The sequence below is a fragment of the Scyliorhinus canicula genome, chromosome 15, assembly GCF_902713615.1.
Source record: "Scyliorhinus canicula chromosome 15, sScyCan1.1, whole genome shotgun sequence".
NCBI lineage: Eukaryota > Metazoa > Chordata > Chondrichthyes > Carcharhiniformes > Scyliorhinidae > Scyliorhinus > Scyliorhinus canicula.
In genome coordinates, this window is record NC_052160.1 from 72,019,311 (window position 1) to 72,046,715 (window position 27,405).

Sequence of the window (27,405 nt, forward strand, 5' to 3'; positions counted from 1 at the left end):
TCTGCACAAATGTGTTTTCCAGCAGGGTTTCCTGGATTGCATAAAGGTATAGAAATCTTATTCCTTTTTGAACTTCTCTCAATTTATGGGCACTGAAGCCAAAAGCTGTACCTTCACTACGGCCCTGGCAGAGATATAGTAACATTGTTAAGAACAGGCATTGCACCTGCATTCTTCCTGCAGTCTTCTTGTTGGGTGTGGCTGAGTAATTTGCCACGCACAGTCATTTTCTTTGCATTTATGATCTTCAATACTATTCCACTATAAAAATATTTACCTGCTTTAAATGTACAAAAAAGCAGGTAAACTATGCATTGGGTGTATCGGGCAGAATAACTTAAATAGGCAATTTGACACCGATGACGCCGGCCGCGCATGGGCAGGTTGGACAACGCCAACCCGCGCATGCGCAGTTGGTGTCTTTTCCCTCAGCCGCCCCGCAAGACGTGGCAGCTTGATCTTGCGGGGCGGCGGAGGGAAAAGCGTGCGTCTGTTACGGACGAACGGCCCGCGATCGGTGCCCACCGATCGTGGGCCTATGCCCCCCCTTGGCACGGCCGTGGTACTGCCGTGCCAATCGGGCCCCCAGATGCCCCAAAACGGGCATTTGGTGCTCGTTTCACAACGGCAGTGAGCAGGTGTGTTTGCTGCCGTGTTGAAATGGGCGTGAAGGCCCGGCCGCTCAGCCCATCGGCCTCGGAGAATCGCCGCTCGCCGGTTATTACGGCGAGCGGCGATTCGTGGTGTGGGTTGGGCGTGGGGGGGGGGGGGAATAGCGTGAGGGCGTGAAAAATGTCGGGAGGCCCTCCCAATATTCTCCCACCCAGCGTGGGGGGCGGAGAATCGCGCCCAAAATCTCTGTACGTGTGAATTTTGATGTCAGCCAGGTTTCTTTGCTAGAATTCATGAAAAACGTCTCTTCCTAGCATTTCGAGCATTGTTGCAGATCCGAGCTGTGAGGAAAAAACCCGGGGCCTTGTCACCGGTTTCATTTAGTCCTGTCTTGGCACAGACGATGGACCATGATGACCATTCAGTAAGTCCATCAGTTGTTTACTTAATCATCTTTACTTTAAACTTGCCACCAGAGGAACAAATGGTTGAAAATAAAAGGGTGGAATAAGCTTAGCATATGTTTTACATCAATTTTTTTCTCTGCTTGCAAAAGTAAAACTCTTGGATCAGTTTCTTGGCAAATAATTACCTTAAAAGTTAGGTCTTACCTTTTTATACTTCAGGTGTTTTTGTTTGCCTCTTTTTCCTCTCTTATTTGCAAAGATTTTGAGAGCAATTATTTGCTAACATGGCTCTTCTAAACCTTTTAGGCATCTGAGCACATCCCTCCCGGATTTGAGCCAGTTTCCTTACTGGAAGCTTTAAATGGACTTCGATCACTTTCTCCATCCATCCCTTCTGCTCCCCTATATGAAGAAATCAACTATTCTGGAATTGGGGATGGCTTGTCTCCATCTGGCAGGCAGCTGTCAGCAATAGACAAGATGGTAGATAATTGTCCCCAAAAGCCCAAACTGAGCAAATCCTCAGAAAGGTAAGTCCAACAACAACCCTCTCATCAATTTGATCTTGTTTATCATGAGGAAATTCTAAATCTCTCTTAACAGTTTTAATGAGTTCAACTGGTTTATGGAACTTACATGCACCTATTTTGGCATTCTGAACCTCTGTGGTGCGTTCCTCCTTTCAATGTTATATCATTTTCATGTGGAAACATTTTGTAAATGAGACTATTGCTGATATTAATCATTGTTTATGATTTGTGAAAATTATTTGAAAGCAAGACCTCGGGCAATTTTTAAGTCTTAAAGTAAAAATTAAATTTTTTTGTTGATTAAAAAAAATCTTGGCTGAGATTTTAAAATGATGGATGGCCCTCCTGGTGACAAGCAGTGTAAATGGTGACAGGATCACATCCAACTTTGTTACCAGGTTAGAAATTGGAGCAAGTAGCATCAGTGACGAGAGAAATAAAATTGTATGTTTAAATCAAAAACCTGAATTTTATCATACTTTTTTTTGTATATATTTGTGTATAAGGAAAATAGACGGAATAAATTACGCAACATACCAAAAAAAAAGCAGAGAAGATTGTGTGCGTAGCTCTGCACTGGCCAAATTGACCTGATGGCATTTCAAAAAATATTTACACCCAGATCTACATTGTTTACATTTGATAATGAAGGGTCTCTAATTTAAAATTATATGATAATTTAGCAGTCTGCGGTCACCATCTTCTCCGATACAAGAAGAGGACGAAGAAAAGCTTTCAGAAGATTCCGATGTTCTTTTACAAAAGAATGGGCCACAACGGCCAAATGAATCAAGCTCACAAGAAGTAAGTTACTATGGGAAGCTGTTGGGATCAGCGAAAAGAAAAATTAACTTAAATGGCGTTATTTAGCCAAGGAATTTTTTTTTATATAAATAATTTTTATTGAAATATTTACAAAATACAAAACATAAACATCTTAACTCTATTAACATACAACCACGGTAACACCCCATAAACAATGCCCCCCAGCTTCAAGAGCAACTTCCAGATCCAGGCCTCCACGCTTGGGGGCCTCGCATCCTTCCATTGGAGCAAGATCCTCCGCCGGGCTACGAGGGACGCAAAGGCCAGAACCCCGGCCTCTATCGCCTCCTGCACTCCCGGCTCCACTGCAACCCCAAAAATTGCGAGTCCCCAGCCTGGCTCGACCCTGGATCCCACCACCCTTGACACCGTCTTTGCTACCCCCTTCTAGAACTCCCCCCACCGCTGGGCACGCCCAAAACATATGGGCGTGGTTCGCTGGGCTCCCCGAGCACCTAGCACACCTGTCCTCGCCCCCGAAAAACCTACTCATCCTTGTCCCAGTCATGTGGGCCCTATGCAGCACCTTGAACTGTATGAGGCTAAGCCTCGCACAGGAAGAGGAGGAATTCACTCTCCAGGGCATCCGCCCACGTCCCCTCCTCAATCTCCTCCCCCAGCTCCTCTTCCCACTTCCCCTTCGGTTCCTCCACCAAGGCCTCGTCTACCTCCTGCATTACCCGGTATATGTCCGAGATCCTCCCTCCTCCGACCCACACCCCCGAGAACACAGTATCCCGCACCCCTCGTGCAAGGGGAATCCCTCCACCTGCTGCCTGGCAAACGCCCTCACCTGGATGTACCTAAACATGTTCCCCGGGGGGAGCCCAAACTTCCCCTCTAACTCCCCCAAGCTCGCGAACCTCCCCTCCACAAACAGGTTCCTCAACCTCCTAACCCCTGCCCTGTGCCAACCCAGAAATCCACCATCAATGCTCCCTGGGACGAACCGATGGTTCCCCCGTATCGGGGCCTCCATCGAGCCCCCCATTTCTCCCCTGTGCCGTCTCCATTGCCCCCAAATTTTGAGGGTAGCCGCCACCACCGGGCTAGTGGTATACCTCGTTGGAGGGAGCGGCAACGGCGCCGTTACTAGCACTTCCAGGCTCGTGCCCACACAAGACGCCGCCTCCATCCTCTTCCACGCCGCCCCTCTTCGTCCATTACCCACTTACGCACCATCGCTGCGTTGGCCGCCCAGTAGTACCCACAGAGGTTAGGCAACGTCAGCCCCCCCCCGTATCCCTGCCTCGTTCCAGGAACACTCTTCGAACCCTCGGAGTCCCATGCGCCCACACAAATCCCGTGATACTGCTGTTGACCCTCCTGAAAAAGGCCTTCGGGATAAGGATGGGGAGGCACTGGAACAGGAACAAAAACCTCGGGAGCACCGTCATCTTGACGGACTGCACCCTCCCCGCCAGTGACAGCGGTAACATATCCCATCTCTTAAACTCCTCCTCCATCTGCTCCACCAATCTTGTGAGGTTGAGCTTGTGCAGGGCCCCCCAGCTCCCCGCCACCTGGACCCCTAGGTACCTGAAACTCTTCCCTGCCTGCTTCAATGGGAGCCTACCAATCCCCTCCTCTTGATCCCCCCGGATGCACCACAAACACCTCACTCTTGCCCAGGTTCAGCTTATACCCCGAGAAACCCCCGAATTCCCTAAGAATCCTCATCACCTCCGGCATCCCCCCCCCACCGGGTTCGCCACATACAGCAACCGGTCGTCCGCGTACAGCGACACTCGATGCTCCTCCCCACCCCGCACCAGGCCCCTCCAGTTCCCTGACTCCCTCAGTGCCGTGGCCAGTGGCTCAATAGCCAACGCGAAGAGCAAGGGGGACAGGGGGCACCCCTGTCTCGTCCCCCGATGCAGCCGAAAGTACTCCGACCTCCTCCTATTCGTGGCTATACTTGTCATCAGGGCCTCGTAGAGCAGCCTCACCCACCGGATAAACCCCTCCCCAAACCCAAACCTCTCCAACACCTCCCACAAGTACTCCCACTCAACCCTATCGAAGGCCTTCTCCGCGTCCAACGCCACCACTATCTCCGCCTCCCCTTCCACAGCCGGCATCATAATGACATTGAGGAGCCTTCGCACGTTTGTGTTCAGCTGCCTTCCCTTCACAAACCCCGTCTGGTCCTCATGTATGACCCCCGGCACACAATCCTCTATTCTAGTGGCCAGGATCTTTGCCAGCAGCTTAGCATCGGCGTTCAGCAGCGAAATCGGCCTATATGATCCACACTGCAGAGGGTCCTTGTCAGGATCAAGGAAATCAGCGCCCGTGACATAGTTGGGGGCAGAGCCCCCCCTCCCTTGCCTCGTTAAAGGTCCGGACCAACAGGGGGCCCAACAGGTCCAAATACTTTTTATAGAATTCAGCCGGAAACCCGTCCGGCCCCGGTGCCTTCCCCGACTGCATGCTCCCTATCCCTTTGACCACCTCCTCCAACTCAATCATAGAACATAGAACAGTACAGCACAGAACAGGCCCTTCGGCCCTCAATGTTGTGCCGAGCCATGATCACCCTACTCAAACCCACGTATCCACCCTATACCCGTAACCCAACAACCCCCCCCTAACCTTACTTTTATTAGGACACTACAGGCAATTTAGCATGGCCACCTAACCCGCACATCTTTGGACTGTGGGAGGAAACCGGAGCACCCGGAGGAAACCCACGCACACGGGGAGGACGTGCAGACTCCACACAGACAGTGACCCAGCCGGGAATCGAACTTGGGACCCTGGAGCTGTGAAGCATTTATGCTAACCACCATGTTACCCTGCTGCCCCAATCGGCGCCCCTAGTCCCTCCACCTGCTCCTCTTCCACCCTCGGGAATCGCAACTTGTCCAGGAAGCGCCCCATTCCACCCTCCTCCACCGGGGGTTCAGACCGGTACTGTTCCCCATAGAAGTCCCTGAAGACCCCATTGACATCTACCCCCCCTCCGCACCACCTTCCCAGCTCTATCCATCACTCCCCCAATCTCCCTGGCCGTGTCTCGCTTCCGGAGCTGGTGCGCCAGCATCCTGCTCGCCTTCTCCCCGTGTTCATACACCGCCCCCTGTGCTTTCCTCCACTGGGCTTCCGCCTTTCTGGTCGTCAGTAGGTCAAATCTGGCCTGAAGGCTACGCCACTCTCCCAGCAATCCCTCCTCTGGGGCCTCCGCATATCTCCTATCCACCTGCACCATCTCCCCTATCAGTCTTTCCCTTTCCCTCTGCTCCCCCCTCTCCCTATGGGTTCGGATGGAGATCAATTCCCCCCTCATCACCGCCTTCAATTCCTCCCAGACCGTTCCCACCCGAACCTCCCCGTTATCATTGGCCTCGAGGTATCTCTCAATACACTCCCGGACCCTTCGGCCACCTCCTCATCTGCCAGCAGCCCCACCTCCATGCGCCAGAGCGGACGTTGGTTCCTCTCTTCCCCCAGCCCGAGGTCCATACAGTGCGGGGCATGATCCGAAATGGCAATGGCGGAGTATTCCACTTCCTCCACCCTCGACACCAGCCCCCTGCTCAGGACAAAAAAATCAATCCTCGAGTAGGCCTTATGTACATGGGAGAAAAACGAGTATTCCCTGGCCCTTGGCCTCGCAAACCTCCAAGGGTCCACCCCCCCCCCCCCCCCCCAAAAAAAATCTGGTCCATAAATCCCCTCAACACCTTAGCCGCCGCCGACCTCCTACCCGTCCGGGACTTGGATCGATCCAATGGGGGGGTCCAGTACTGTGGTAAAGTCTCCCCCCATGATCAGGCCCCCCGCCTCCAGGTCCGGAATGCGGCCCAACATACGCCGCATGAACCCCGCATCGTCCCAATTTGGGGCATAAACATTCACCAACACTACCCGCTCCCCCTGCAGCTTGCCACTCACCATCACGTACCTCCCGCCACTGTCAGCCACCACCTTCAACGCCTCAAACGACACCTTCTTCCCCACCAGGATCGCCACCCCCTTACTGTTAGCCAAGGAATTTTTGATTATTATTAGAGAATTAAGAAAAAGTATAATTCCATGACTGAATTTGCAAACTTTTAAATTAATTAATTTGCGTTCTTTAACACTCAGTCACAGGTTGCAACTAGGTCGTGAAACAGTTGGTGATTGCACCTGGCATGTAATTAACTGAGCATTGCAAATCAGTAAGTGGGAGAAATTTCCTATTTCAAGTTCTCAATGAATAAAAGGAACCTGAGCTAATTGTAATGTTTTCAAGTTAAAATTATTATTCAACTTCAACTTCATTCTTCCTTCCTTACCCCATCCAAAAATAAATGTTAGGACTTCCGTGACGGAATTCCAATATAATGGTAATAGCAATATATAATAGCAATACCATGAAAAAAATGTTTTCATTTGGTCTCGGGATGTTACGTTGCTGACAAGGCCAAGAATTTGTTGCCTGTCCCTAAATGTCCACTTCAAAGGACAGTTGAAACTACATTTCTGCGGGTCTGGAGTCACAGGTGGGCCACACCAGGGAAGGGTGGCACATTTCCTCCCCTGAAGGACATTAGTCAACCAAGATGAGATTATCTGGCAGTCCAGTAGTTTCATGATTATTATTAATGAGAATAGCATTTTGTTCCAGATTTGTTAATTAAGTATATTTAAATTCCATGAGCTGCCATAGTGGGATTTGAATTCCTATTTCTGGAGCATTAGTCTGGACCTCTGGATTTCTAGCCCAGTAAGCTAAACACTGTGCTACTGTCCTCTTCAAGGATAATTAATGTTGAATGGTAAGGTGAGATAGTTTCCTGGAATTATGCTGATATAGGCCTGGGGCGGGATTCTCCGCCACTCCACAGTTCTGCCCCGATCGGCCAGTGGGATTCTCCGTTACGTCAGCCCCATGCCGTCGGGAAACCCCCCGGGCGCCGGCATAACTGAGAATCACGCCGACAGCGAATCCCTCCCCTGGATTTTGTGGTCAGCGACAGTAGGAATTGGGACTCCCCACTTGTAGAAGTACATTTTAAGTAACAGAGAAGTTGTTTGCCAGCATTTTGATATCTAAGTAGGCTCCTCAATTGAGGCCATAGGAGTGGAATTTAAAGACAAAATTGAGGTAATCACTTTGCTTTGAGTGCACTTTAGGCCCCCGAAACAGTCAGGAAGAGATAGAAGAGCAGATTTGTGTGTAAATCTCAGAAGTGTTAGTAGGGGACTTCAATTTTCCCAATGTTGATTGGGATAGACAAAGTGTGAAAGGCTTAGAGCAGAATTCTTAAAGTGCATCCAAGAGCACTTGTGTGGCATGGTAGCACAGTGGTTAGCACTGTTGCTTCACAGCGCCATAGTCGCAGGTTCGATTCCCACTTGGGTCACTGTCTGTGCGGAATATGCGCGCTCTCCCGGTGTCTGCGTGGGTTTCCTCTGGGTGCTCCGCTTTCCTCCCACAGTCCAAAGATGTGCAGGTTAGGTGGATTGACCATGCTAAATTGCCCTTAGTGTCCAAAAAGATTAAATAGGGTTACTGGGTTATGGGAATAGGGTGGAGGTGTGGGCTTAGGTGCAGACTCGATGGGCCGAATGGCCTCCTTCTGCATTGTGAATTCTATGGAAGAGAGCTTTTTGAGTCAGCATGTAGAAAGTCCTACAAGAGAGGGTTGGTATTGGATTAAATTTTCGGGAATGAAACCAGGCAGGTGGTCGAAGTGTCAGTGGGGGAGTATATTGGTGATAGTGACCATAACAGAACATAGAACATACAGTGCAGAAGGAGGCCATTCAGCCCATCGAGTCTGCACCGACCCACTTAAGCCCTCACTTCCACCCTATCCCCGTAACCTAATAATCCCTCCTAACGTTTTTGGTCATTAAGGGCAATTTATCATGGCCAATCCACCTACCGTGCACGTCTTTGGGCTGTGGGAGGAAACCGGAGCACCGGGCGGGAACCCACGCAGACACGGGGAGAACGTGCAGACTCCGCCCAGTGACCCAGCGGGGAACCGAACCTGGGACCCTGGCGCTGTGAAGCCACAGTGCTATCCACTTGAGCTACCGTGCCGCTCCTTGTTAAGATTTAAGGTAGTTGGATCTAAAATTGGTTTCGACGCAGAGGGTGATGGTCAAGGATTATTTTTATGTCTAGACGCCTGTGTCCAGTATTGGACCACAGGTCATTGCTGGGTCCCTTGCTGATTGCAGTGTACATTAATGACTAGACGTGAATGTGGGAGGTACGACCAATAAGTTCGTAGATGATGTGACAATTGGTGGTGTGGCAACGAGTGAGGAGGAAAGCTTTAGATTACAGGATGATATAGATGGGCAGAACAATGGCAAAACGAAAATAACCCTGAAAAGTGTGAGGTAATGCATTTTGGGAGGACGAACAAGGCAAGGGAATACACAATGAACGGTAGGATGTTAGGAAGTGCAGAGGACCAGAGAAATCTTGCCGTGCATGTCCAAAGATTCCTGAAGGGCAGATAAGGTGGTTAAGAAGGCATATGGGATACTTGCCATTACTAACTGAGGTATGGAATATAAGAACAAAGAACAATACAGCACAGGAACAGGCCCTTCGACCCTCCAAGCCTGTGGCGACCGTGTACCTGCTTAAACTAAAATCGTATGCACTTACGGAGTCCGTATCCTTCCATTCCCACCCTATTCAAATATTTGTCCAAATGCCCCTTAAATGCCGCTGTCGTACCTGCTCCCACCACCTCCCCAGGCACCGCATTCCATGTATTTACCAACTTTTGTAAAACACTTGCCTCGCACATCTCTTCTAAACTTTTCCCCATGCACTTTAAACCTAAGCCCCACAGTACTTGACCCTCCTACCCGAAGAAAGAGCATCTGACTATCCACTCTGTCCATGCCACTCTTTCAGGTCGCCTCTCAACCTCTGTCATTCCAGTGAGACCGGACCTAGTTTCTCTAATCTCTCCTCGTAGCTAATGCCCTCCAAACCAGGCAACATCCTAGTAAACAGCTTCTGTATCCTCTCCAAAGCATCTACATCCTTCTGGTAGTGTGGTGACCAGAATTGTACACAATATTCCAAATGAGGCCTAACTAAAGTCCTGTACACCTGCAACATGACTTGCCAAGTGTTTTTTAAAAACATTTTATTGAGGCATTTATGATTTTATAACAATAACAGAAGAAACAGTGTACATACAAATGCAAACATAGTGCAAAGGCCATCTTCCTCCCTCACAGGTTCCACCTTTCTTACAACCTAATCTAAACGAAACTAAAGCCCAACACCCCCCCCCCCCCCCCCCCCCCACCCCCTTCTGCTGACAGTTAATTTTCCCCAAAGAAGTCGACGAACAGCTGCCACCTCCGGACGAACCCTGACATTGACCCTCTCAGGGCGAACTTGATTGTCTCCAAACAGAGAAAGCTAGCCATGTCAGTGAGCCAGGTCTCTGGCTTCGGGGGCTTTGAGTCTCCCCAAGCTAATAGCATCCGTCTCCGGGCTACCAGAGAGGCAAAGGCCAGAATGTCTGCCTCTTTCTCCTCCTGGATTCCCAGATCTTCTAACACCCTGAAAATCGCCACCTCTGGACTCGCTGCCACCCTTGGTTTGTAAAACCTTGGACATGACATCGCAAACCCCTGCCAGAATCCCCTAAGCTTCGGGCATGCCCAGAACATAAGAAAGTGGTTCTTTGGACCTCCTGCACATCTTGCACAACTGTCTTCTACCCCAAAGAACCTGCTCATCCAGGTCACTTTCATGTGTGCCCGGTGTATGACCTTAAACTGTATCAGGCTGAGCCTGGCACATGTTGTGGACGTGTTGACTCTACTCAAGGCATCGGCCTAGAGACCATCCTCTATCTCTCCTCCTAACTCCTCTTCCCATTTGTGTTTCAGCTCCTCGGTCTGCGTCTACTCTGACCCCATGAGTTCCTTATAAATGTCCGAAGCCCTCCCTCTCCCACCCTCATTCTGGAAACTACCCTGTCCTGTATTCCCTGTAGGAGCGGGAAGGTAGAGACCTGCCTGCGTAGGAAATCTCACGCCTGCAGGTACCTAAACTCATTTCCACCCGTCAATTCAAATTTCTCCTGGACTTCCGGTGGCAGCTATGGAGGAGTAAGTCGCACATTTGGTGGCTCCCACTCTGGTCAGACTTTTGGACCTTTCCCCTGGACTTTTTTCCGGTTTTAAATGGAAAATTTGTAGGCTGAGGCAATTGGGCACTGTTTCATCCCATCGGTTTCTGGAGAAAAGGACCAGAAGTGCACGAAAGGGCAGAAACAAGAAGTCAGTAACAAGCTGTGTTGAAGCTGCAACGGGGGACAGTATGGCCGAGGGACGGACCCCTAGGGTGGCAGCACAGCGACCAACGGACCCAGTGATGCAGGCCATTCAGGATGGCTTCGGCAGGCAGAAGCGGGAATGCTTGGAACCGATCAAAGAATCAATTGATCGTCTGGAGAGCAGAGTGGACACCCAGGACTGGGCGATTGAGAAGGTGGAGAAGGTGCTGCTGGTACAAGAGGAGCACCAAACAGCAGTGGAGCTGGAGGTGGGGATGCTTCGGGAACAGCAGAAAAGGCTCCTGGAGAAGGTGGAGGACCTTGAAGACTGGACCCGTCGGCAGAACCTAAGAATAGCTGAGCTCCCGGAGGGAACAGATGCTGGAGCATACGTGGCAGGTATGTTCGCAAAGCTGCAGGGGAGGGGGCATTCTCCAGACCGCTGGAGGTGGACAGGGTGTACCAGGAAGCCGCGGGCGGGGGTCCCTCCGAGGGCAATGGTAGTGAGATTCCACATGTTCCTGGACAAACAATGTATTCTTCGGTGTGCCAAGCGAACGCGGAGTTGTAAGTGGGATAACAGCATCCTGCGGGTGTACCAGGACCTGAACGTGGAGGTGGCGAGGAAGAGGGCAGGCTTCAACCAAGTCAAGGCTTTTTTCTTTTAAGAATCAGGTGAGGTTTGGTATGCTGCATCCGGCACGTCTTTGGGTTACGCATGAGGACCAACGTCACTATTTTGAGTCGCCCGATGAGGCACTGGACTTTGCAAAAAGAAAAAGACTGGTGGGAGTTTGAGAACTTTCGGACTTAGTGACAATATGTTGGCCTATATTGGACCCTTTTTCCTTTTCTGTTTTTCTGTGGGGGTTTTTGTTTGTTTTTCTTTTCTACCCCTTGGCTTCTGGTGGGGTTGGTTTTTCCGGTTGTTAAATTGGGCTGTGCCTTCTTGTATTATTTTGTGCCATTTTTTTTGGAGCTCTGTTTAGGGGAAAAGGAAAGGGCGGGGGGGGGGGAGTCAATTTTCCGTTTCGTTTTTGGTTCTTTGTCTGGGCAGATGTTGGCAATGTTCCTCTTGTGTTTTATCTTGTGCATTTTTATTGATGTGTACTTTTGTGGGATGGAGACGTGCCTGTCTGGGTTTTGGTGGTTGGTGCCTTTGTTTTTTGTGTTTTCTTGCTGCTGGGTGTTTGTTTGGGGATTGTTGGATGAGGGAATTTGTTTACAGGAGCGGGAGGAGGTGGAAGACTTCTTGGCGCTGGAGGCGGGGGTCACCAAGCTAGCTGGGTGAGCTAGCTCACGGAAGCACAGTGGGGGGTGTGAATACGCTTAGTTTACTAGTTGGGTTAGGTTTCAAAGTAGTATTGCTGGGGGGGTGGGGGGGGGGGGCGGTAGGGGGAGCTTGGGTTCAGCTGACATGGGTAGGACTTTGATGGAAGGTCACTGAGGGGGTCGGGGGTGGGGGCCGCCACGGGGCGGGCCGGAGGAAGTGCAGCGCATGGGCTAGAGGCGGGACCAAGAAAGGGGATGGCTGACCAGCAGATGAGGGGGGCACCTGGAGACAGGGATTCCCCCTCTCCCCACTGCTGTTTGTGCTGGCGATAGAGCTGCTCGCAATTGCTCTGAGGGCCTCAAGGGGTTGGGCCGTGGGGGGGTGGAGCGGGGGGAGCACAGAGTCTCGCTGTACACAGATGATTTACTGTTGAAAGCCTCAGACCCAATGGAGGGGACCGAGGAAATTATGGGCCGGTGCAGACTTGATGGGCCGAATGGCCTCCTTCTGCACTGTACATTCTATGAAAAAGAGCAAGTTGTTTGTGGTTCAGGCGAGAGGTCAGGAGAGGCGATTGGGGGAACTGCCGTTCAAAGTGGTAGGGGACAGTTTCATGTACCTGAGTATCCAAGTGGTGAAGGATTGGGACAGGCTAAATAAATTGAACTTGGCCCAGTTGGTGGACCAGATCAAGGAGGATTTCTGGAGATGGGATGCGTTCCCGTTGTCTCTGGCGGGTAGGGTGCAGTTGGTAAAAATGATGGTCCTCCCGAGGTTCCTATTCGTCTTCCAATGCCTCCCCATCTTCATCCCGTGGCCCTTTTTTAAGCGGATCAATAAGATTATCGTGGGCTTTGTGTGGGGGGGGGGACAAGCCCCCGCGGGTGAAGAGGGCAATGCTCGAGCGGAGTTGGGGGGATGGAGGGCTAGCGCTGCCGAATTTCAGCAATTTTTACTTGGCGACTAATATAGCTATGGTGAGGAGGTGGCTGGTGGGGGGTGAGCCGGCATGGGTGCGCATGGAGGCGGCTTCTTGTAAGGGCACAAGTTTGGGGGCGTTGGTAATGGCGCCTCTGCCGTTCCCGCTGGTGCAGTACTCCGCCAGTCCAGTGGTGGTGGCGGCCTGAGAGTCTGGGGGAAGTGGAGGAGACATGTGGGTGCAGAGGGGGCATCGGTGTGGTCCCCATTCTGCGATTACCATCTTTTTTCGCCAGGGAGGATGGACGGTGTTTTCCGAATTTGGCGGAGAGCGGGGATTGAGAGGATGGGGGATTGTTCTTGGAAGGAAGCTTCCCGAGTATGAGGGCGCTGGAGGAGAAGTTTGCATTGGCTGGGGGAAATGAATTCCGATATTTACAGGTACGGGACTTTCTGCGGAAGCAGGTACCACCCTTCACACTCCTGCCGCAAAGGGGGATTCGGGATAGGGTGGCCTCTAGAGGATGCAACGGAGAGGGGAGCGTTTCGGACATGTATAAAGAGCTTATGGGTTCGGAGGAGATACAGACCGAGGAGCTGAAGCGAAAGTGGGAGGAGGAGCTGGGGAGGGGGGGGGGGGGGGGGGGGGGGGGGGGAGGGAAGAGATAGAGGAGGGCCTCTGGGCGGACGCATTAGGAAGGGTCAATGCTACCGCAACTTGTGCCAGGCTCAGCCTGATCCAATTTAAGGTTGTTCACCGGGCTCACATGACAGTGGCCTGGGTGAGCAGATTCTTTGGAGGATAGGTGTGCAGGGGGTGCCAGCGAACCATGTCCACGTGTTCTGGGCATGTCCAAGGTTGAAGGGATTTTGGCAGGGGTGTCCACAGTATTAAATATGAGGATGGCAATGAGTCCAGAGGTGGCGATTTTTGGGGTATCGCAGGACCCGGGAATCCACGAGGAGAAAGAGGCGGGGGTTCTGGCCTTTGCTTCCCTGGTAGCCCGGAGGCGCATATTGCTGGCATGGAGGGACTCAAAGCCCCCGAAATCCGAGACCTGACTTTCAGACGTGGCAGGCTTCCTCTGCCTGGAAAAAATAAAGTTCGCCATGAGAGGGTTTCTGCTGGGGTTCGGCCGGAGGTGGCAACCATTCATCGACTTCCTTGCAGAGAACTAATCGTCAGCAGAAAGGCGGGGAGGGGGTTAGGTTGGCTAAGGTTAGGGGGGTAAGTAATGGCAAGACCTGTGGGAGAGGGAGGTGGAATTTACACCATGTTTATATTTTCCTTGTTATGTATATTGTTGATTTTGTTGCTGTTAAAATGCCAAAGAAATACCTCAACAATATGTTTATTAAAAAATTCAAATTTCCCCTCCAACTCCCTCAGGCTGGGAAAGCTTCCCTCTATAAACAGATCTCCCATCCTCTCGATCCCTGCTCTTTGCCATCTCCGAAACCCTCTATCCATCCTCCCCGGGGAAAACCGATGGTTAGCGCAGATTGGGGACCACACTGATGGTCAGCGCAAACAGCAATGGAGAGAGGGGGCATCCCTGCCTCATCCCCCAGTGCAGCCTAAAATAGCCCGATGTCAACCTGTTCATCCGTACGCTCACCACAGGCGCCTGTTAAAGAAGCCTAACCCAGTCGCTGAAGCCCCGTCCAAACCCAAACGCCCCAGCACTTCCCACAGATAGCTCCATTCCACCTGATCAAATGCCTTTCCGCGTCCGTTGCGACCACTACCTCCACGTTCCTACCATCTGGGGGCATGATGATCACATTCAGCAGCCTTCTAATGTTGGCTGCCAGCTGCTTGCCCTCAACGAATCCTGTCTGGTCCTCCCCAATGACGTATGGAACGCAGTCTTCGATCCTAGAGGACAAGATTTTGGCCAACAGTTTGACGTCCACATTTAATAAGGAAATCGGTCTGTAGGACCTACATAGCTCCAGGTCCTTCTCTCGCTTAAAGATCAATGAGATAGTGTCCTGTGACATCGTCAGGGGAAGCGCCCCTCGCTCCCATGGCTCCTAAATGTCCTCGTCAATAGCAACGTAACATTCCAGAGAACTTTTTATAAAACTCCACTGGGTGCAAGTCCAGTCCCGGTGCTTTTCCCTCTGCATGGCCTTCAGCCCTTCTGCTATTTCTTCCATCCCGATCGTGGGCACCAGCCCCTCGACCAACCATTTGGCAACCTTCAGGAACTTTAAGAATTGCCTCAAACCCTCCGGCCCAGCTGGGGGTTCCGACTCATACAGCCTGCCATAAAACTCCCTGAACGCCCTATTAACCCCTCCTGAATCTCCGACCAGGTTCCCATCCCTGTCCCTTACTTTCCCAATCTGCCTGGCTGCCTCCCGCTTTCTGAGCTGCTGTGTAAGCATTCTGCTGGCCTTCTCTCCATATTCATATACCGCCCCCCTCACCTTCCTAAGCTGCTCCACCTCCTTCCCTGTAGTTAAGAAGCCAAATTCCGCCTGTAGCCTCCGTCGTTCCCTTGAAAGTCCTGCCTCTGGGGTCTCCGCATATCTCCTGTCGACCTGTAGTATTTCCCTTATCAGTCGGTCCATCCCTGCTCTGTCTATCTTCTCCCTGTGGGCCTGTATTGAGATCAGCTCCCCTCTGACCACTGCCTTCAGCGCCTCCCAGACCTTTGCAGGCAAGACTTCCCCCGTATCATTAACTTCCAGATAGTTCTGTATACATTTGCCCACCCGCCTGCACACCTCCTCATCCGCTAACAGTCCAACATCTAATCTCCAATGCGGGCGTTGGCCACCCTCCTTGCTCACCTGTAGGTCCACCCAGTGCGGGCATGATCCGAGACCATGATCGTTGAGTACTCTGTCCACTACCCCCGTCAGTAAAGCCCTGTTCAAGATTAAAAAGTCGATCTGGGAGTACACTTTATGCAAGCGTGAGCAAAAGGAGAACTCCTTCACTCTTGGCCGCCCAAACCTCTCCATGGCCCCCCCCCCCCCCCCCGGATCTGCTCCATAAACCCCTCTAGCACCATTGCCATTGCTGGCACCCTGCCTGTCCTTGAGCTCAACTGGTCTAGCCTTGGGTCAATGACTGTGTTGAAGTCATCCGTTCCCCAAATGACCAAAGCATGCAAATCCAGGTCCGGGATCTTCCCCAACATTCTCTTTATGAACTCCACATCATCCCAATTTGGCACGCATACATTCACGAGCTGGCAGCCCTTCCAGCTTCCCACTAACCATGATGTAACGGCCTCCCGCATTCGCAATTATTCTTCCGGCCTCGAATGACACTCACTTATTAATCAGGATCGCGACCCCTCTAGTCTAGAATTTAGTTTAGTCTAGAATCCAGCCCCAAGTGAAATACCTGCCCGACTCTCCCCCCCCCCCCCCCCCCCCCCCCCCCCCCCCCTCTCTCTCTCTCTCTCTTCTCCCCTCCCCCCCCGGAGCTTGGCCACATGTATGCAAAAGTAAACTATCCCAGCCCAGTTAACCGAAAGAAACACAAAGAAAAGCAAAAACCCCACATCGAAAATTCACACCTCCATTCCCCATCAGTACAAATGCTAACTTTAACTTGCACAAATATGTGGTAGCCCCTGGATCAATACAGAAGACATTACAGATATAGTCCAAAAACAAAAAGTTTTTTAACGTGAACGCTGCAGCAAAGTTTAAACACCTCAGTCCACTGCCTGCCCTTTCTTTCTGGCGAAGTCCATCGCTTCCTCGGGCGACTCAAAGTAGAAATGTTGCTCTGATAAGTGACCCAAAGATGACCCGGACACAGCAGTCGAAACTTCACCTTCTTCTTGAAAAGGGTCGACTTTATTTGGTTGAACCCGGCCCTTCTGGCTACGTCCCCGCTCAGATCTCAGATCTCAGACAGGGGTTGGTTTAGCTCACTCAGCTAAATCGCTGGCTTTTAAAGCAGACCAAGCAGGCCAGCAGCACGGTTCGATTCCCGTACCAGCCTCCCCGGACAGGCGCCGGAATGTGGCGACTAGGGGCTTTTCACAGTAACTTCATTGAAGCCTACTCGTGACAATAAGCGATTTTTCATTTTTTCATTTCATCGTGGTCGAAAAGCAGGATGTTGTTCTCCCATTTGCAGCTCCATGTCTGCCTGGCCCACCGTAAAATATGCTCCTTGTCCAGGTACCTGTGGAATCTCACCACCATCACCCTCAGGGCGGGCGGGGGGGGGGGGGGGTGGGCGTCACCTACACGTGGCTTCCTCACTAGCGCTCTGTGAGCCCTGTCCACCTCCAAGGGTCAGGTGAACGTCCCATCCCCCATTAGCTTCTCGAACAAGCCTGCTACATATGCCCCTGCATCCACTCCTTCGGACCCCTCCGGGAGACCAACGATCCTCAGGTTCTGCCGGCGGACCTATTCTCTAGGTCCTCCACCTTCTCCTGGAGCCTTTTCTGCTGGTCTCTCAGCATCCCCACGTCCACCTCCATTGCTCAGTTTGCTTGTTTGGTGTTACTCCTGCCAAAGTCAGTGCCTTCTCCACTTTGTGGATTGTCCGATCTTGAGCATCCAGTCAATGTTCCAGCCGAGCGATCGATTCCTTAATCGGGTCCAAGCATTCCTGTTTCTGCTTGGCGAAGCCCACTTGTATGAACTGCATCAATTGCTTCGTCGACCGCTGGGTCGTCGAGCCAAGACTCCGGTCATCTGCCATGCTTTCTCCCGCTGCAGCTTCAACCCAGGCCTTCTCTGTTCGTCTATTTCTTCCTTTTCCGAGCACTCCTGGTCAGCCTCTCCATGCACTGATGTGGGATTCCTCCTCACAATTACATCCACCATAAATTTCCGAGTAAGATCTAAAGGTCCGACCCGTGCAGGAGTCACCAAATGTGCAACCTACTCCTTCATGGCTGCCACCAGAAGTTCGTGACTTGCCAATTTTTATATTCAATGCCCCGACCGATGAAGGCCAGCATGCCGTATGCCTTCTTGACCACCTTATCCACATGCATTGCCACTTCCAGTGTCTACCTGCCAGTACTCGCAAGAGTTCTACCATTTATTGTGTAATTCCTACATGCATTAGACATTCCAAAGTGCATTACCTTAGACTTGTCTGGATTAAACTCCATCTGTCATTTCTCCACTCAAGACCCCAACCAGTTTATATCCTGCTGTATCCTCTGACAATCCTCTTCACTATCCGCAGCTCCACCAATTTTTGTGTTGGCTGCGAACTTACTAATCAGACCAGCTTCATTTTCTTCCAAATCATTTATATACACCACGGACAACAAAGGCCCCGGAACTGATCCCTGTGGAACGCCACTAGTCACAGCCTTTCATTCAGAAAAGCACCCTTCCACTGCTACCCTCTGTCTTCTGTGCACAAGTTAGTTCTGTATCCAACATGCCAGCTCTCCTCTGATCCCATGTGACTTCACCTTTTGTACCAGTCTACCATGAGGTACCTTATCAAAGGCTTTACTGAAGTCCATGTATACAACATCTACTGCCTTTCCCTCATCTATCATCTTTGTCACTTCCTCGAAAAACTCAAATCAAATTAGTGAGGCGTGATCTCCCCTTCACAAAACCACGCTGCTGTCCATTTGATTTTTGATTTGATTTATTATTGTCACATGTATTAGTATACAATTAAAAGTATTGTTTCTTGCATGCTGTACAAACAATGCAAACCGCACATAGGGAAGGAAGGCGAGACTGCAGAATATAATGTTACAGTTATAGCAAGGTATAGAGAAAAGATGAATTTAATACGAGGTAGGTCCATTCAAAAGTCTGATGGCAGTAGGGAAGAAACTGGGCGCGATTCTCCGCTCCCACGCTGGGTGGGAGAATTGCAGGAGGGCCGCTCTGGCACCCCCCGCGATTCCCCCCCCCCCCCAAACGCGACACGCGTTTTTCCCGTTTTTCACAGCGAACCGCGATTCTCCGGCCCGGATGGGCCGAGCGGCCTGCCGTTCTCGACCTGTTCACGCTGTTCACGCCGGCAGCAACCACACCTGGTCACTGCCGGTGTGAACATGGCGCAAAAGGTGAGTATTGGACCTGTGGGGGGGGGGCAGAGAGGGGATCGAGCACCACGGCCGTGCTCGGGAGGGGACTGGCCCGCGATCGGTGCCCACCGATTGTCGGGCCGGCGTCTCCAAGAGACGCACTCTTTCCCCTCTGCAGCCCCGCAAGATCAAGCCGCCACGTCTTGCGGGGCAGCGGAGGGGAAGACGGCATGCGCGGGTTGGAGCCGGCCAACCTGCGCATGCGCGGCTGATGTCATTAGGCGCCGCCGGCCACGTCATTCTCGGCGCTGCCTTGACGCCAGCGTCAAGGCCCAGCGGCCGAGATTTACAAAAGGCCGCTCCTAGCTCCCCGGGAGGGGGGGGAGAATAGGGGCGAGGAGCGGCCTCCGACGCCGTCGTGAAACACTCTGGGTTTCACGACAGCGTCGGGCGTTGCGGGGAATTCTGCCCACTGTTCTTGAGTCGGTTGGTACGTAACTTCAAACTTTGGTATCTTTTTCCTGACGGAAGAAGTCCATCACTAATAAGTCAATTTGTTTCCAAATGTGAGTAAATTCTGTCTGAGAATCTTTTCCAATAATTTCCCCACCACTGACGTAAAGCTCACAGGCCTTTAATTTCCTGGATTATCCCTGCTGCACTTCTTAAACAATGGAATAACATTGCCTGCTCTCCAATCCTCTGGAACTTCACCTGTAGCCAGTGGGGATACAAAGATTACTGTCAAGGCCCCATAAATTTCCCCTTTTGCCTCCCTCGATATTCTGGGGTAGATCCCATCAGGCCCTGGGGATTTATTTACTTTAATGCTTTTTAAGATGCCCAACACCACCTCTTTATTAATGTCAACTTGGTTGAATAAGGTTATGATGGTGATGTATAAAACTCTCCTTCGGCCACAGGTAGAATACTGTGTGCAATTGTGGTTGCCTCACTATAGGAAGGATGTAATTGCATGAGAGAGGGTGCAGAGGAAATTCACAGGATGTTGCCTGGGAACATTTCAGCTCCAAAGAGAGGCTGATTGGTGGGATTGTTTTCCTAGGAGCGGAGAAGACTGAGGGAGGACCTGATTGAGGTGGAAAAAATTATGAGGAATATAGATAGGGTAGATAGGAAGGAACTGTCCCTTTAGTAGAGGGGTCAATAACCAGGGGTCATAGATTTTAGGTGAGGGGCAGTGGATTTAGAGGGATTTTGGGAAAAAGCTTTTTCACCCAGAAGGTTGCTGCCTGAAAGGGTGGCGAGGTGGGAACCCATACAACATTAAAGAAGCATTTAGATAAGCATTTGAAACACCATAGCATACGAGGCTATGAACCAAGTACTGGAAAATGGGATTAGAATGTGTGGGTGCTTGATGGCCGGCACAGACACAATGGACTGAAGGGCCTCTTTCTGTGCTCAAAACTCTGACTTTACTTGCTATACCTGCATTCTAGCCTTTACGCTTCGAGTCCTCTGTATCTCAGAGTTCTACATTCTCTCACCATTTAGATAATACGCTTCTCTTTAATTCTTTCTCTCAAAATGGACCGATTCACATTTTCCCATATTGTACTCCCTTTGCCAGATCTTCCCCACTTGCTTAACCTATCTATATCTTTTTGTAGCCCCCTTCTGTCCTCTTCACAACTTACTTTCCTACCTATATTTTATGTCATCAAGTTTGGCAACCATCCCTTCATCCAAGTCATTTATATAAATTGTAAATAGTTGAAGTCCCAGCAGTGGCCCCTGTGACGCACTGCTCGTTACATTTTGCCAACCAGAAAAATACCCATTTAAGCTTACACTCGGCTTCCTGTGAGCCAGCAAATCTTCTACCCATGCCAATATTTTACCCCTTATACCGTGAGCTTTTATTTTTTGCAATAACCTATGATCTGGCACTTTATCAAATGCCTTCTGGAAATCTAATTACAGTACATCCCTTTATCCACAGCACATGTTATTTCCTCAAAAAACTCCGATATGTTGGTGAAACATGATTTCCTTTTCTCTAAGCCATGTTGACTTCGGCCTGATTACCGTGAACTTATCCAAGTGCCCTGCTGTAGCTTCTTTAGTAATAGCTTTGAATGTTTTCCCTACGACAGATGTTAGGCTAACTGTCCTCTAGTTTTCCACTTTCTGTCTCCCTCCGTTTTTGAATCATGGAGTTATATTTGCTATCTTTCAATCAAGTGAGACCATCCCTGAATCTAGGAAGCTTAGAAAATTAAAATCAATGCATCAACTGTCTCTCTAGCCACCTCTTTTGAGACCCTAGGATGAAGTCCATCAGCACCCGGGGCTCTTGTAAGCCCACAACTCCAATAATTTACTCAGTACCATTTATCTGATGACTGTAATTTTCCTGAGTTCCTCCTTCCCTCACATTTCCTGATTTAGAGCTGCTTCTGGGATTTACACGTATCCTCTAGTGAAGACTGATGCAAATCCTTATATTCTGTCCAAACTTCTGACCCTGCACGTATCTTTACACAATTATATTATTTTTCTTTAAGTTTGATACTATCTTCTAATTTTTCTAATTAACCGCAGATAGCCCATGGATTTTTTCTTTTTTTTTTCTAAATTTAAAGTGCCCAATTCATTTCCTTTTCAATTAAGGGGCAATGTAGCCTGGCCAATCCACCTACCTTGCACATCTTTGGGTTGTGGGGGTGAGACCCACGCAAACACGGGAGAAAATGTGCAAACTCCACACAGACAGTGACCTGGGGCTGGGATCGGACCCTTGTCCTCGGCGCCATGAGGCAGCACTGCTAACCACTGCACCACCGTGCCGCACCCCCCCCCCCCCCCCCCCCCCCCCCCCGCCCATGGACTTTTTCTTACTCATTGAAATGTATCTATTCTGTATATTCTGAAATATCCCCTTTAATGTTTGTCATTTCATTTCTATTGACCTATCCCTTAACCTAATTTGGCAATTCACTTTATCCAGCTGTGCTTTCATGCCCTCATAATTGCTCTTTGTGAAGTTTGCAAACATAGTCTCGGACCCACTCCTCTCTCCCTCAAACTGAATTCACTCATATTATGGACATTGTTACCTCGGGCCGCCTTCACTGTGAGATCATTAATTATTCCCATCTCATTGCAAAATACCAGATCTGGTATAGCCTGCCCCCTGGTTGGTTCCAGAACATGCTGTTCTAAGAAACTATCCTGGAAACATTCTATGAACCCTTCTGGCACCACCTCTGGCCTGCCCTGCTCAAAATCTCAACATTACCCAACTGCACATGGACAGAAAAGGCTGCACTCCCCGGCTCACCAGGTCTGATTCCCTGAGACCCAAGCTCCTGTCTCCTGGGGTGACAGCTCGCGGTGGAGCGGGAGGGAAGGATTTGAATTGGGATGGGGGGGGGGGGGGGGGGGGGGGGGGGGGGTCGGTTTCTACGGGGTTCACTTGTTTGCAATAACTCCCCAATCGTACATCACCTCAGGTTCTAGAGACTCAGCCATATAGTTAAAAGGTGAATTGGTGAACTTGGGGACATAGCCTCAAAATAAAGGGAAGTAGATTTAGGACTGAGTTTAGGAGGAACTTCTTCACCCAAAGGGTTGTGAATCTATGGAATTCCTTGCCCAGTGAAGCAGTTGAGGCTCCTTCATTACATGTTTTTAAGGTAAAGATAGATAGTTTTTTGAAGAATAAAGGGATTAAGGGTTATGGTGTTCGGGCCGTAAAGTGGAGCTGAGTCAACAAAAGATCAGCCATGATCTCATTGAATGGCGGAGCAGGCTCGAGGGGCCAGATGGCCTACTCCTGCTCCTAGCTCTTATTTCTTATGGTACATTATATCTGTGATTTTTGAAAAGGGTGGATATAACCCTTAACTCATGGACAGTCACCACAGGCTTTTTGCTCTTAAACAGAAATAATTTAGTGCGGAAAGTGAGTGAAAGTTACTTCAGATTTTATGGTGTTGGAACGTTTAGAATAGTCACTTTGTGTTTAATCAAATAAAGTACGTGCAAGCTTCCGTTTAATGTCAGAATATATACCATGGGCGGTGCGGTGGCACAGTGATTAGCACTGCTGCCTCACAGCACCAGGGACTGGGGCTCAATTCCGACCTTGGTGAGGATGACTGTCTGTGTAGAGTTTGGACGTTCTCCCCGTGTCTGTGTAGCTTTACTCCGGGTGCTCCGGTTTCCTTCCACAGTCCAAAGATATGCAGGTGAGGTGGATTGACCATGCTAAATGGCCTCTTAGTGTCCAAAAGGTCAGGTGGAGTTATTGAGTTACGGGGATAGGTGCTCTTTCAGAGAATCGGTGCAGGCTCGATGGGCCGAATGGCCTCCTACACTGTAATGATTCTATGATATTTCACAAAGAATGTTCAAAGATTTGCTTATGGCATTATTGTCGTGAGGTTAGAAAAGGTTGGGAATGTGATATTCAGCAAATTCTGTTGAAGCTCTGACTTGTCAACTATATGATAACCAACACGAGTTTCTGTTTTTTTTTTAAAGAGTACTACGCTTGCAGAATCCCCAGAAAAATGCACACAAAATGAAGGTGAGATTGACAGAACAACACCAGCAACAATGTGCGTGAATGTTTATACGTTGTATATCATAGCACTTTTAATATAATAAAACTTGTAAGTAGCATAGAAGCAGACCATCGTGGTTGTATCTGTGTCTCCACTTTGAAAGACCAATCAAACTGTCTCAATCCCCATCTCTTCTAATGGCTGCAAATATTTCCCCTTCAAGTATTTTTGCAATAATTTTTGCGAGATTTTTATTGCTTCCAGCACCCTTTCTGGCAGCGCAATCAACAGCATCATATCGCACTGCATACACAATGTCATGTTGCCTCTTTCTTTCTAATTATCTCCTAAATCTGTATGTATCCTCTTGTTCAAGGGGCTGAATGGCCACCAACTAATTTGTATGTTTTGTATATATCATATCATTCCTTCTGCCAATGGAAATTAGCAAGTAATGCATCTCCTGACCACCGCCCCTCTCCCCCAAAGCCTGCCCATCATCTACAAGGCCCAAGTTAGGTGAGTGATGGAATACTCACTCTATCCTTGCCTAGATGAGTGCAGCTCCAACAACACTCAAGAACATAGAATCCCTACAGTGCAAAAGGAGGCCATTCAGCCCATCCAGTCTGCACCAACCCTCAAGGAGCACCCCACCTAGGCCCACTGCCCCCACCCTATCCCCATAAGCCCACTTAACCTGTACATCTTTGGACATTAAGGGGCAATTTAGCATGGCCAATCCACCTCGCTTTCCCAGCACCTTCTTTAAAACTGATCCCTCTGTATTTTCTCAGAGTGACTAACATGAGCCACAGCAAGTGATGTATTTTCACATAAAATCACTATTACTACTTTTAAAGGATCTTCATTGTGTCATTTGTATTTTAACTTTTCACCTTTGTGTTCTTGAACCTTATTTTAAAAAATAAATTTAGAGTACCCATTTCTTATTTTTTTAAATTAAGGGGCAATTTAGTGTGGCTAATTCACCTACCCTGTACATCTTTGGGTTGTGGGGGGTGAGACCCCGCAGACACGGGGAGAACGTGCAAACTCCATTCCGGTCAAACCCAGGTCCTCAGCGCTGTGAGGCAGCCAGTGCGCCACTGTGCCACTCCTGAATCATAGTTTTAAGCGCACTCACCCGCACACACACTTTTCTCTTCAGTCAGCTAAATCTCTCTCTGATTTCAACCTTCTCTGCAGGAAAGCGCTTCACCTGCACTTGTCACTTTACCTAATGCAAGATACTTTGTGTGACCACTGTACCACAATGCCAATTTGCTTTTATGTAATGCTCAGAACATTGATTTAATTCACTGAGCATTACTATATAGATCATATTTTTAAAATGTCCTTTATCTGATAATCTTGTCTCCTTGTGTTTCTGATTATGCTTGGAGGGGCCTTCTATCGTTGCACGAGTCTTACAAACCATGCGATAACCATAAACCGTTGGGATGCCAGTATTGATTCATTCTAAACAGGTCTCTGCATGGCAGCCACTTCAGTTTTTTACTTTAACTCTGAAAATGTATGAGTCGGGAAGCTTGGAATGTGGCCACGAATAGCAAACATTTACATCTGTTAAATTAAATCCCCTCGTACAGTAAAATACTCCAATCCTGTTTTGCTTAGCCGTGACCAATAATAGACCTTTAAAGGAGTTGATGCCACCAAATTATGCTTACCCCAGAATCATTGTTCCCACCATGTACCTAAGAGTACCGACAGCTCCAAAATGCTAATGAGTTCTCTAATGAACTACTTTTACAGAATGTAGGAGGCCTGACATAATAATGACCTACAGTAAATTGTAATTCTTTTTTGAAAGCTATACCATGAAGAGTCTGGCTTTAAAGTTCTAGGGACAATTTAAAAAAAAAAAAAAAAATTGCATCATTTCTGTTTTTTAAATAAAAGTAAAGACAGGGGAGATCAATTTTGACTTTGGACCTTGTAAATAAATGAAAATGGGGACAGAAGTCTAACAGACAATGTTACTTATTTTGTATTATCGGCCAAAGACTCCCAAAATTACTCCCAAAATGTCAGAACTTGGTTTTCAGTGTTGCTGTATGGATCTAGACTGGTTTACAGTGATTCCTATCTCTTTATTTTCTTCCAGTTGAGCGAACTAGCTCTGAGGAAATCGTACAGGATGACAACAATGAGCACGGTAGCCATGCTATAGAAGATGGCGATACTCCTCTCGAGCTGACTCTACCAGGTACTTGCCCTTTATCTTTTACTAATTATATTTCTTCCATATATACTCTGGATTTAAGATTTTGCTTTACTTATGTATTGGGACTGAATGAGTGGTACCCCTACGATCTTTACCATGTCTCTTTATCAAACATGAAATACTTTTACAGCCTAAGTGAATGGATGTATTTCGTAAGTGATCATGTAAAGTAGGTTGTTGTAACAGCAATTTCTTGCGTATAACAATCGCTGTAACAGCAATTTTTTTTTTTTTTCATATAATGATTGCTGTATTTCATTACATGTGTTATTGGAGATGTTCATGAGAGATATTCCAAAGTTCCATAAAAGTGCAAGTCTCGGTCTTTCTCACATTCTCCCTCTGTCATATTTCTCTCTCTTCCTCCCAAGTTATCCAATCAGCCATACAAAGTCGAAAGGTCTTATTGTTGACCTCTGGTCTGTGGTAATGATGCTGCAATTGGCCACAGTCTCCTTGGGTTAAAGAGAGGAAAATCAGTAAGGGCTCCAACCATTGTCCAGCAATCCACGTAGAATCAGTACTGTGCTTGACAATAGTGCCTCTCCCTCCTCTGATTGAATAGCCTGCTAACACTCACTGTGATGGGCTGTGGGAGGGTAACTGGTAGCTGAGGCACAGTCACATCTGCAAAGCACCAATACTGTCCAGAAGAAATAAATAGTTGGGAAATTGACAAGTCTGGCCTCAGCTTGCTGATCTTCCAGTGATCACTGAACAAATGCAGTGGTATGAGAAATCTCAATAAACAGTTACTGGCTGCTGTGGTAATCCTGTTTTATGTTATTTTATCCTTTAACAACACCTATACCCCCAACAGCTGTAAAATATGTTAAATGCTTCTATGATTTCTTGAATGCCGTCAGCCTAAAAATCTGTAATAGAAAACTCTTTCCTATCTAAGATGCAATCTTTCTGGCTTCCACAAATGCTACTGTGCTGTGTCCTTTCGTGTATGCATTGTTACATTAAGCCTTTGATCAAAAGTTTATTATTTAGTTCCATGTATGATATGTTGGTTTAAAGAAAGAATCAGACAATCTTAATTCCACAGTTGGTAGACATGAAATGCCCTACCAGAAATAGTGCTGGAAGCGGAATTCAAAATAGCTTTTCAAGGGAGAATGGGTAAATATTTGATGAAGCAAAATGTACAAGAGTATAAGTAAAGGTCACCATATTGGAAATGCATCTAAGTGAATATTACTTAGCGAATTGGCTGAGGCACAATTGACCTCTTCGAGCCCAGTAAAAGTCTATGATTCTACAACCTTTACTAGTTCTTGCTCTCTCTCACTAACTCTCTCTCTTTCACTCTCTCTCTCTCTTGCTCTCCCTCCCCCAAGTGAGAATCTAGAGTACTTTGTAAAAGATTTAAGGACCCTACTTCATTGCTTTATGGAAGAAATTCTACATTTAATTGTCCTGAGATTGTTTCTAAACTTTTAATTCATTCTGTGATCATTTTAATTTGTGTCTAAGTGTTACGTCTGGCTAACCAATAGAAATAATCTTTCACATTTACTTTATTTACAACTCGATCTTCTAATTAATATATCTGGAATTTCTTCAATCTTCAGTACAAGTTAGCTCTTCCCTCTTATTAGACTTACCCCAGTCTCCTGTTACCCACTTGGTGCTAATTTACTTACGAAAGGTTTTTCCTCTCCTCTTACACCTCTTATCTGTTCATTTTTCCTCATTTGTTTTCTTGGCCTTCCTAATATTTCTTTTTGCAGATTTTCTACAAATGTTTTACATTTATTCTTTGTTTTTATTTTTTTTATCTGATCTGTGAAGAGA

General features: G+C 48.6%; 1 protein-coding gene across 3 annotated transcripts in view; it reads left to right on the plus strand.

Moving 5' to 3' along the window:
* LOC119977973 (E3 ubiquitin-protein ligase MGRN1-like) overlaps positions 1 to 27,405 on the plus strand; it is a 240,884-nt gene that overhangs the window by 188,735 nt on the left and 24,744 nt on the right. For all 3 annotated transcript variants that reach the window (XM_038819223.1, XM_038819221.1, XM_038819222.1), the window contains exons 11-15: positions 927 to 1,036; positions 1,326 to 1,549; positions 2,233 to 2,353; positions 23,329 to 23,374; positions 25,483 to 25,584. In XM_038819223.1, the coding sequence (XP_038675151.1) occupies positions 927 to 1,036; positions 1,326 to 1,549; positions 2,233 to 2,353; positions 23,329 to 23,374; positions 25,483 to 25,584 (603 nt within the window). The remainder of the gene's footprint in view (positions 1 to 926; positions 1,037 to 1,325; positions 1,550 to 2,232; positions 2,354 to 23,328; positions 23,375 to 25,482; positions 25,585 to 27,405) is intronic.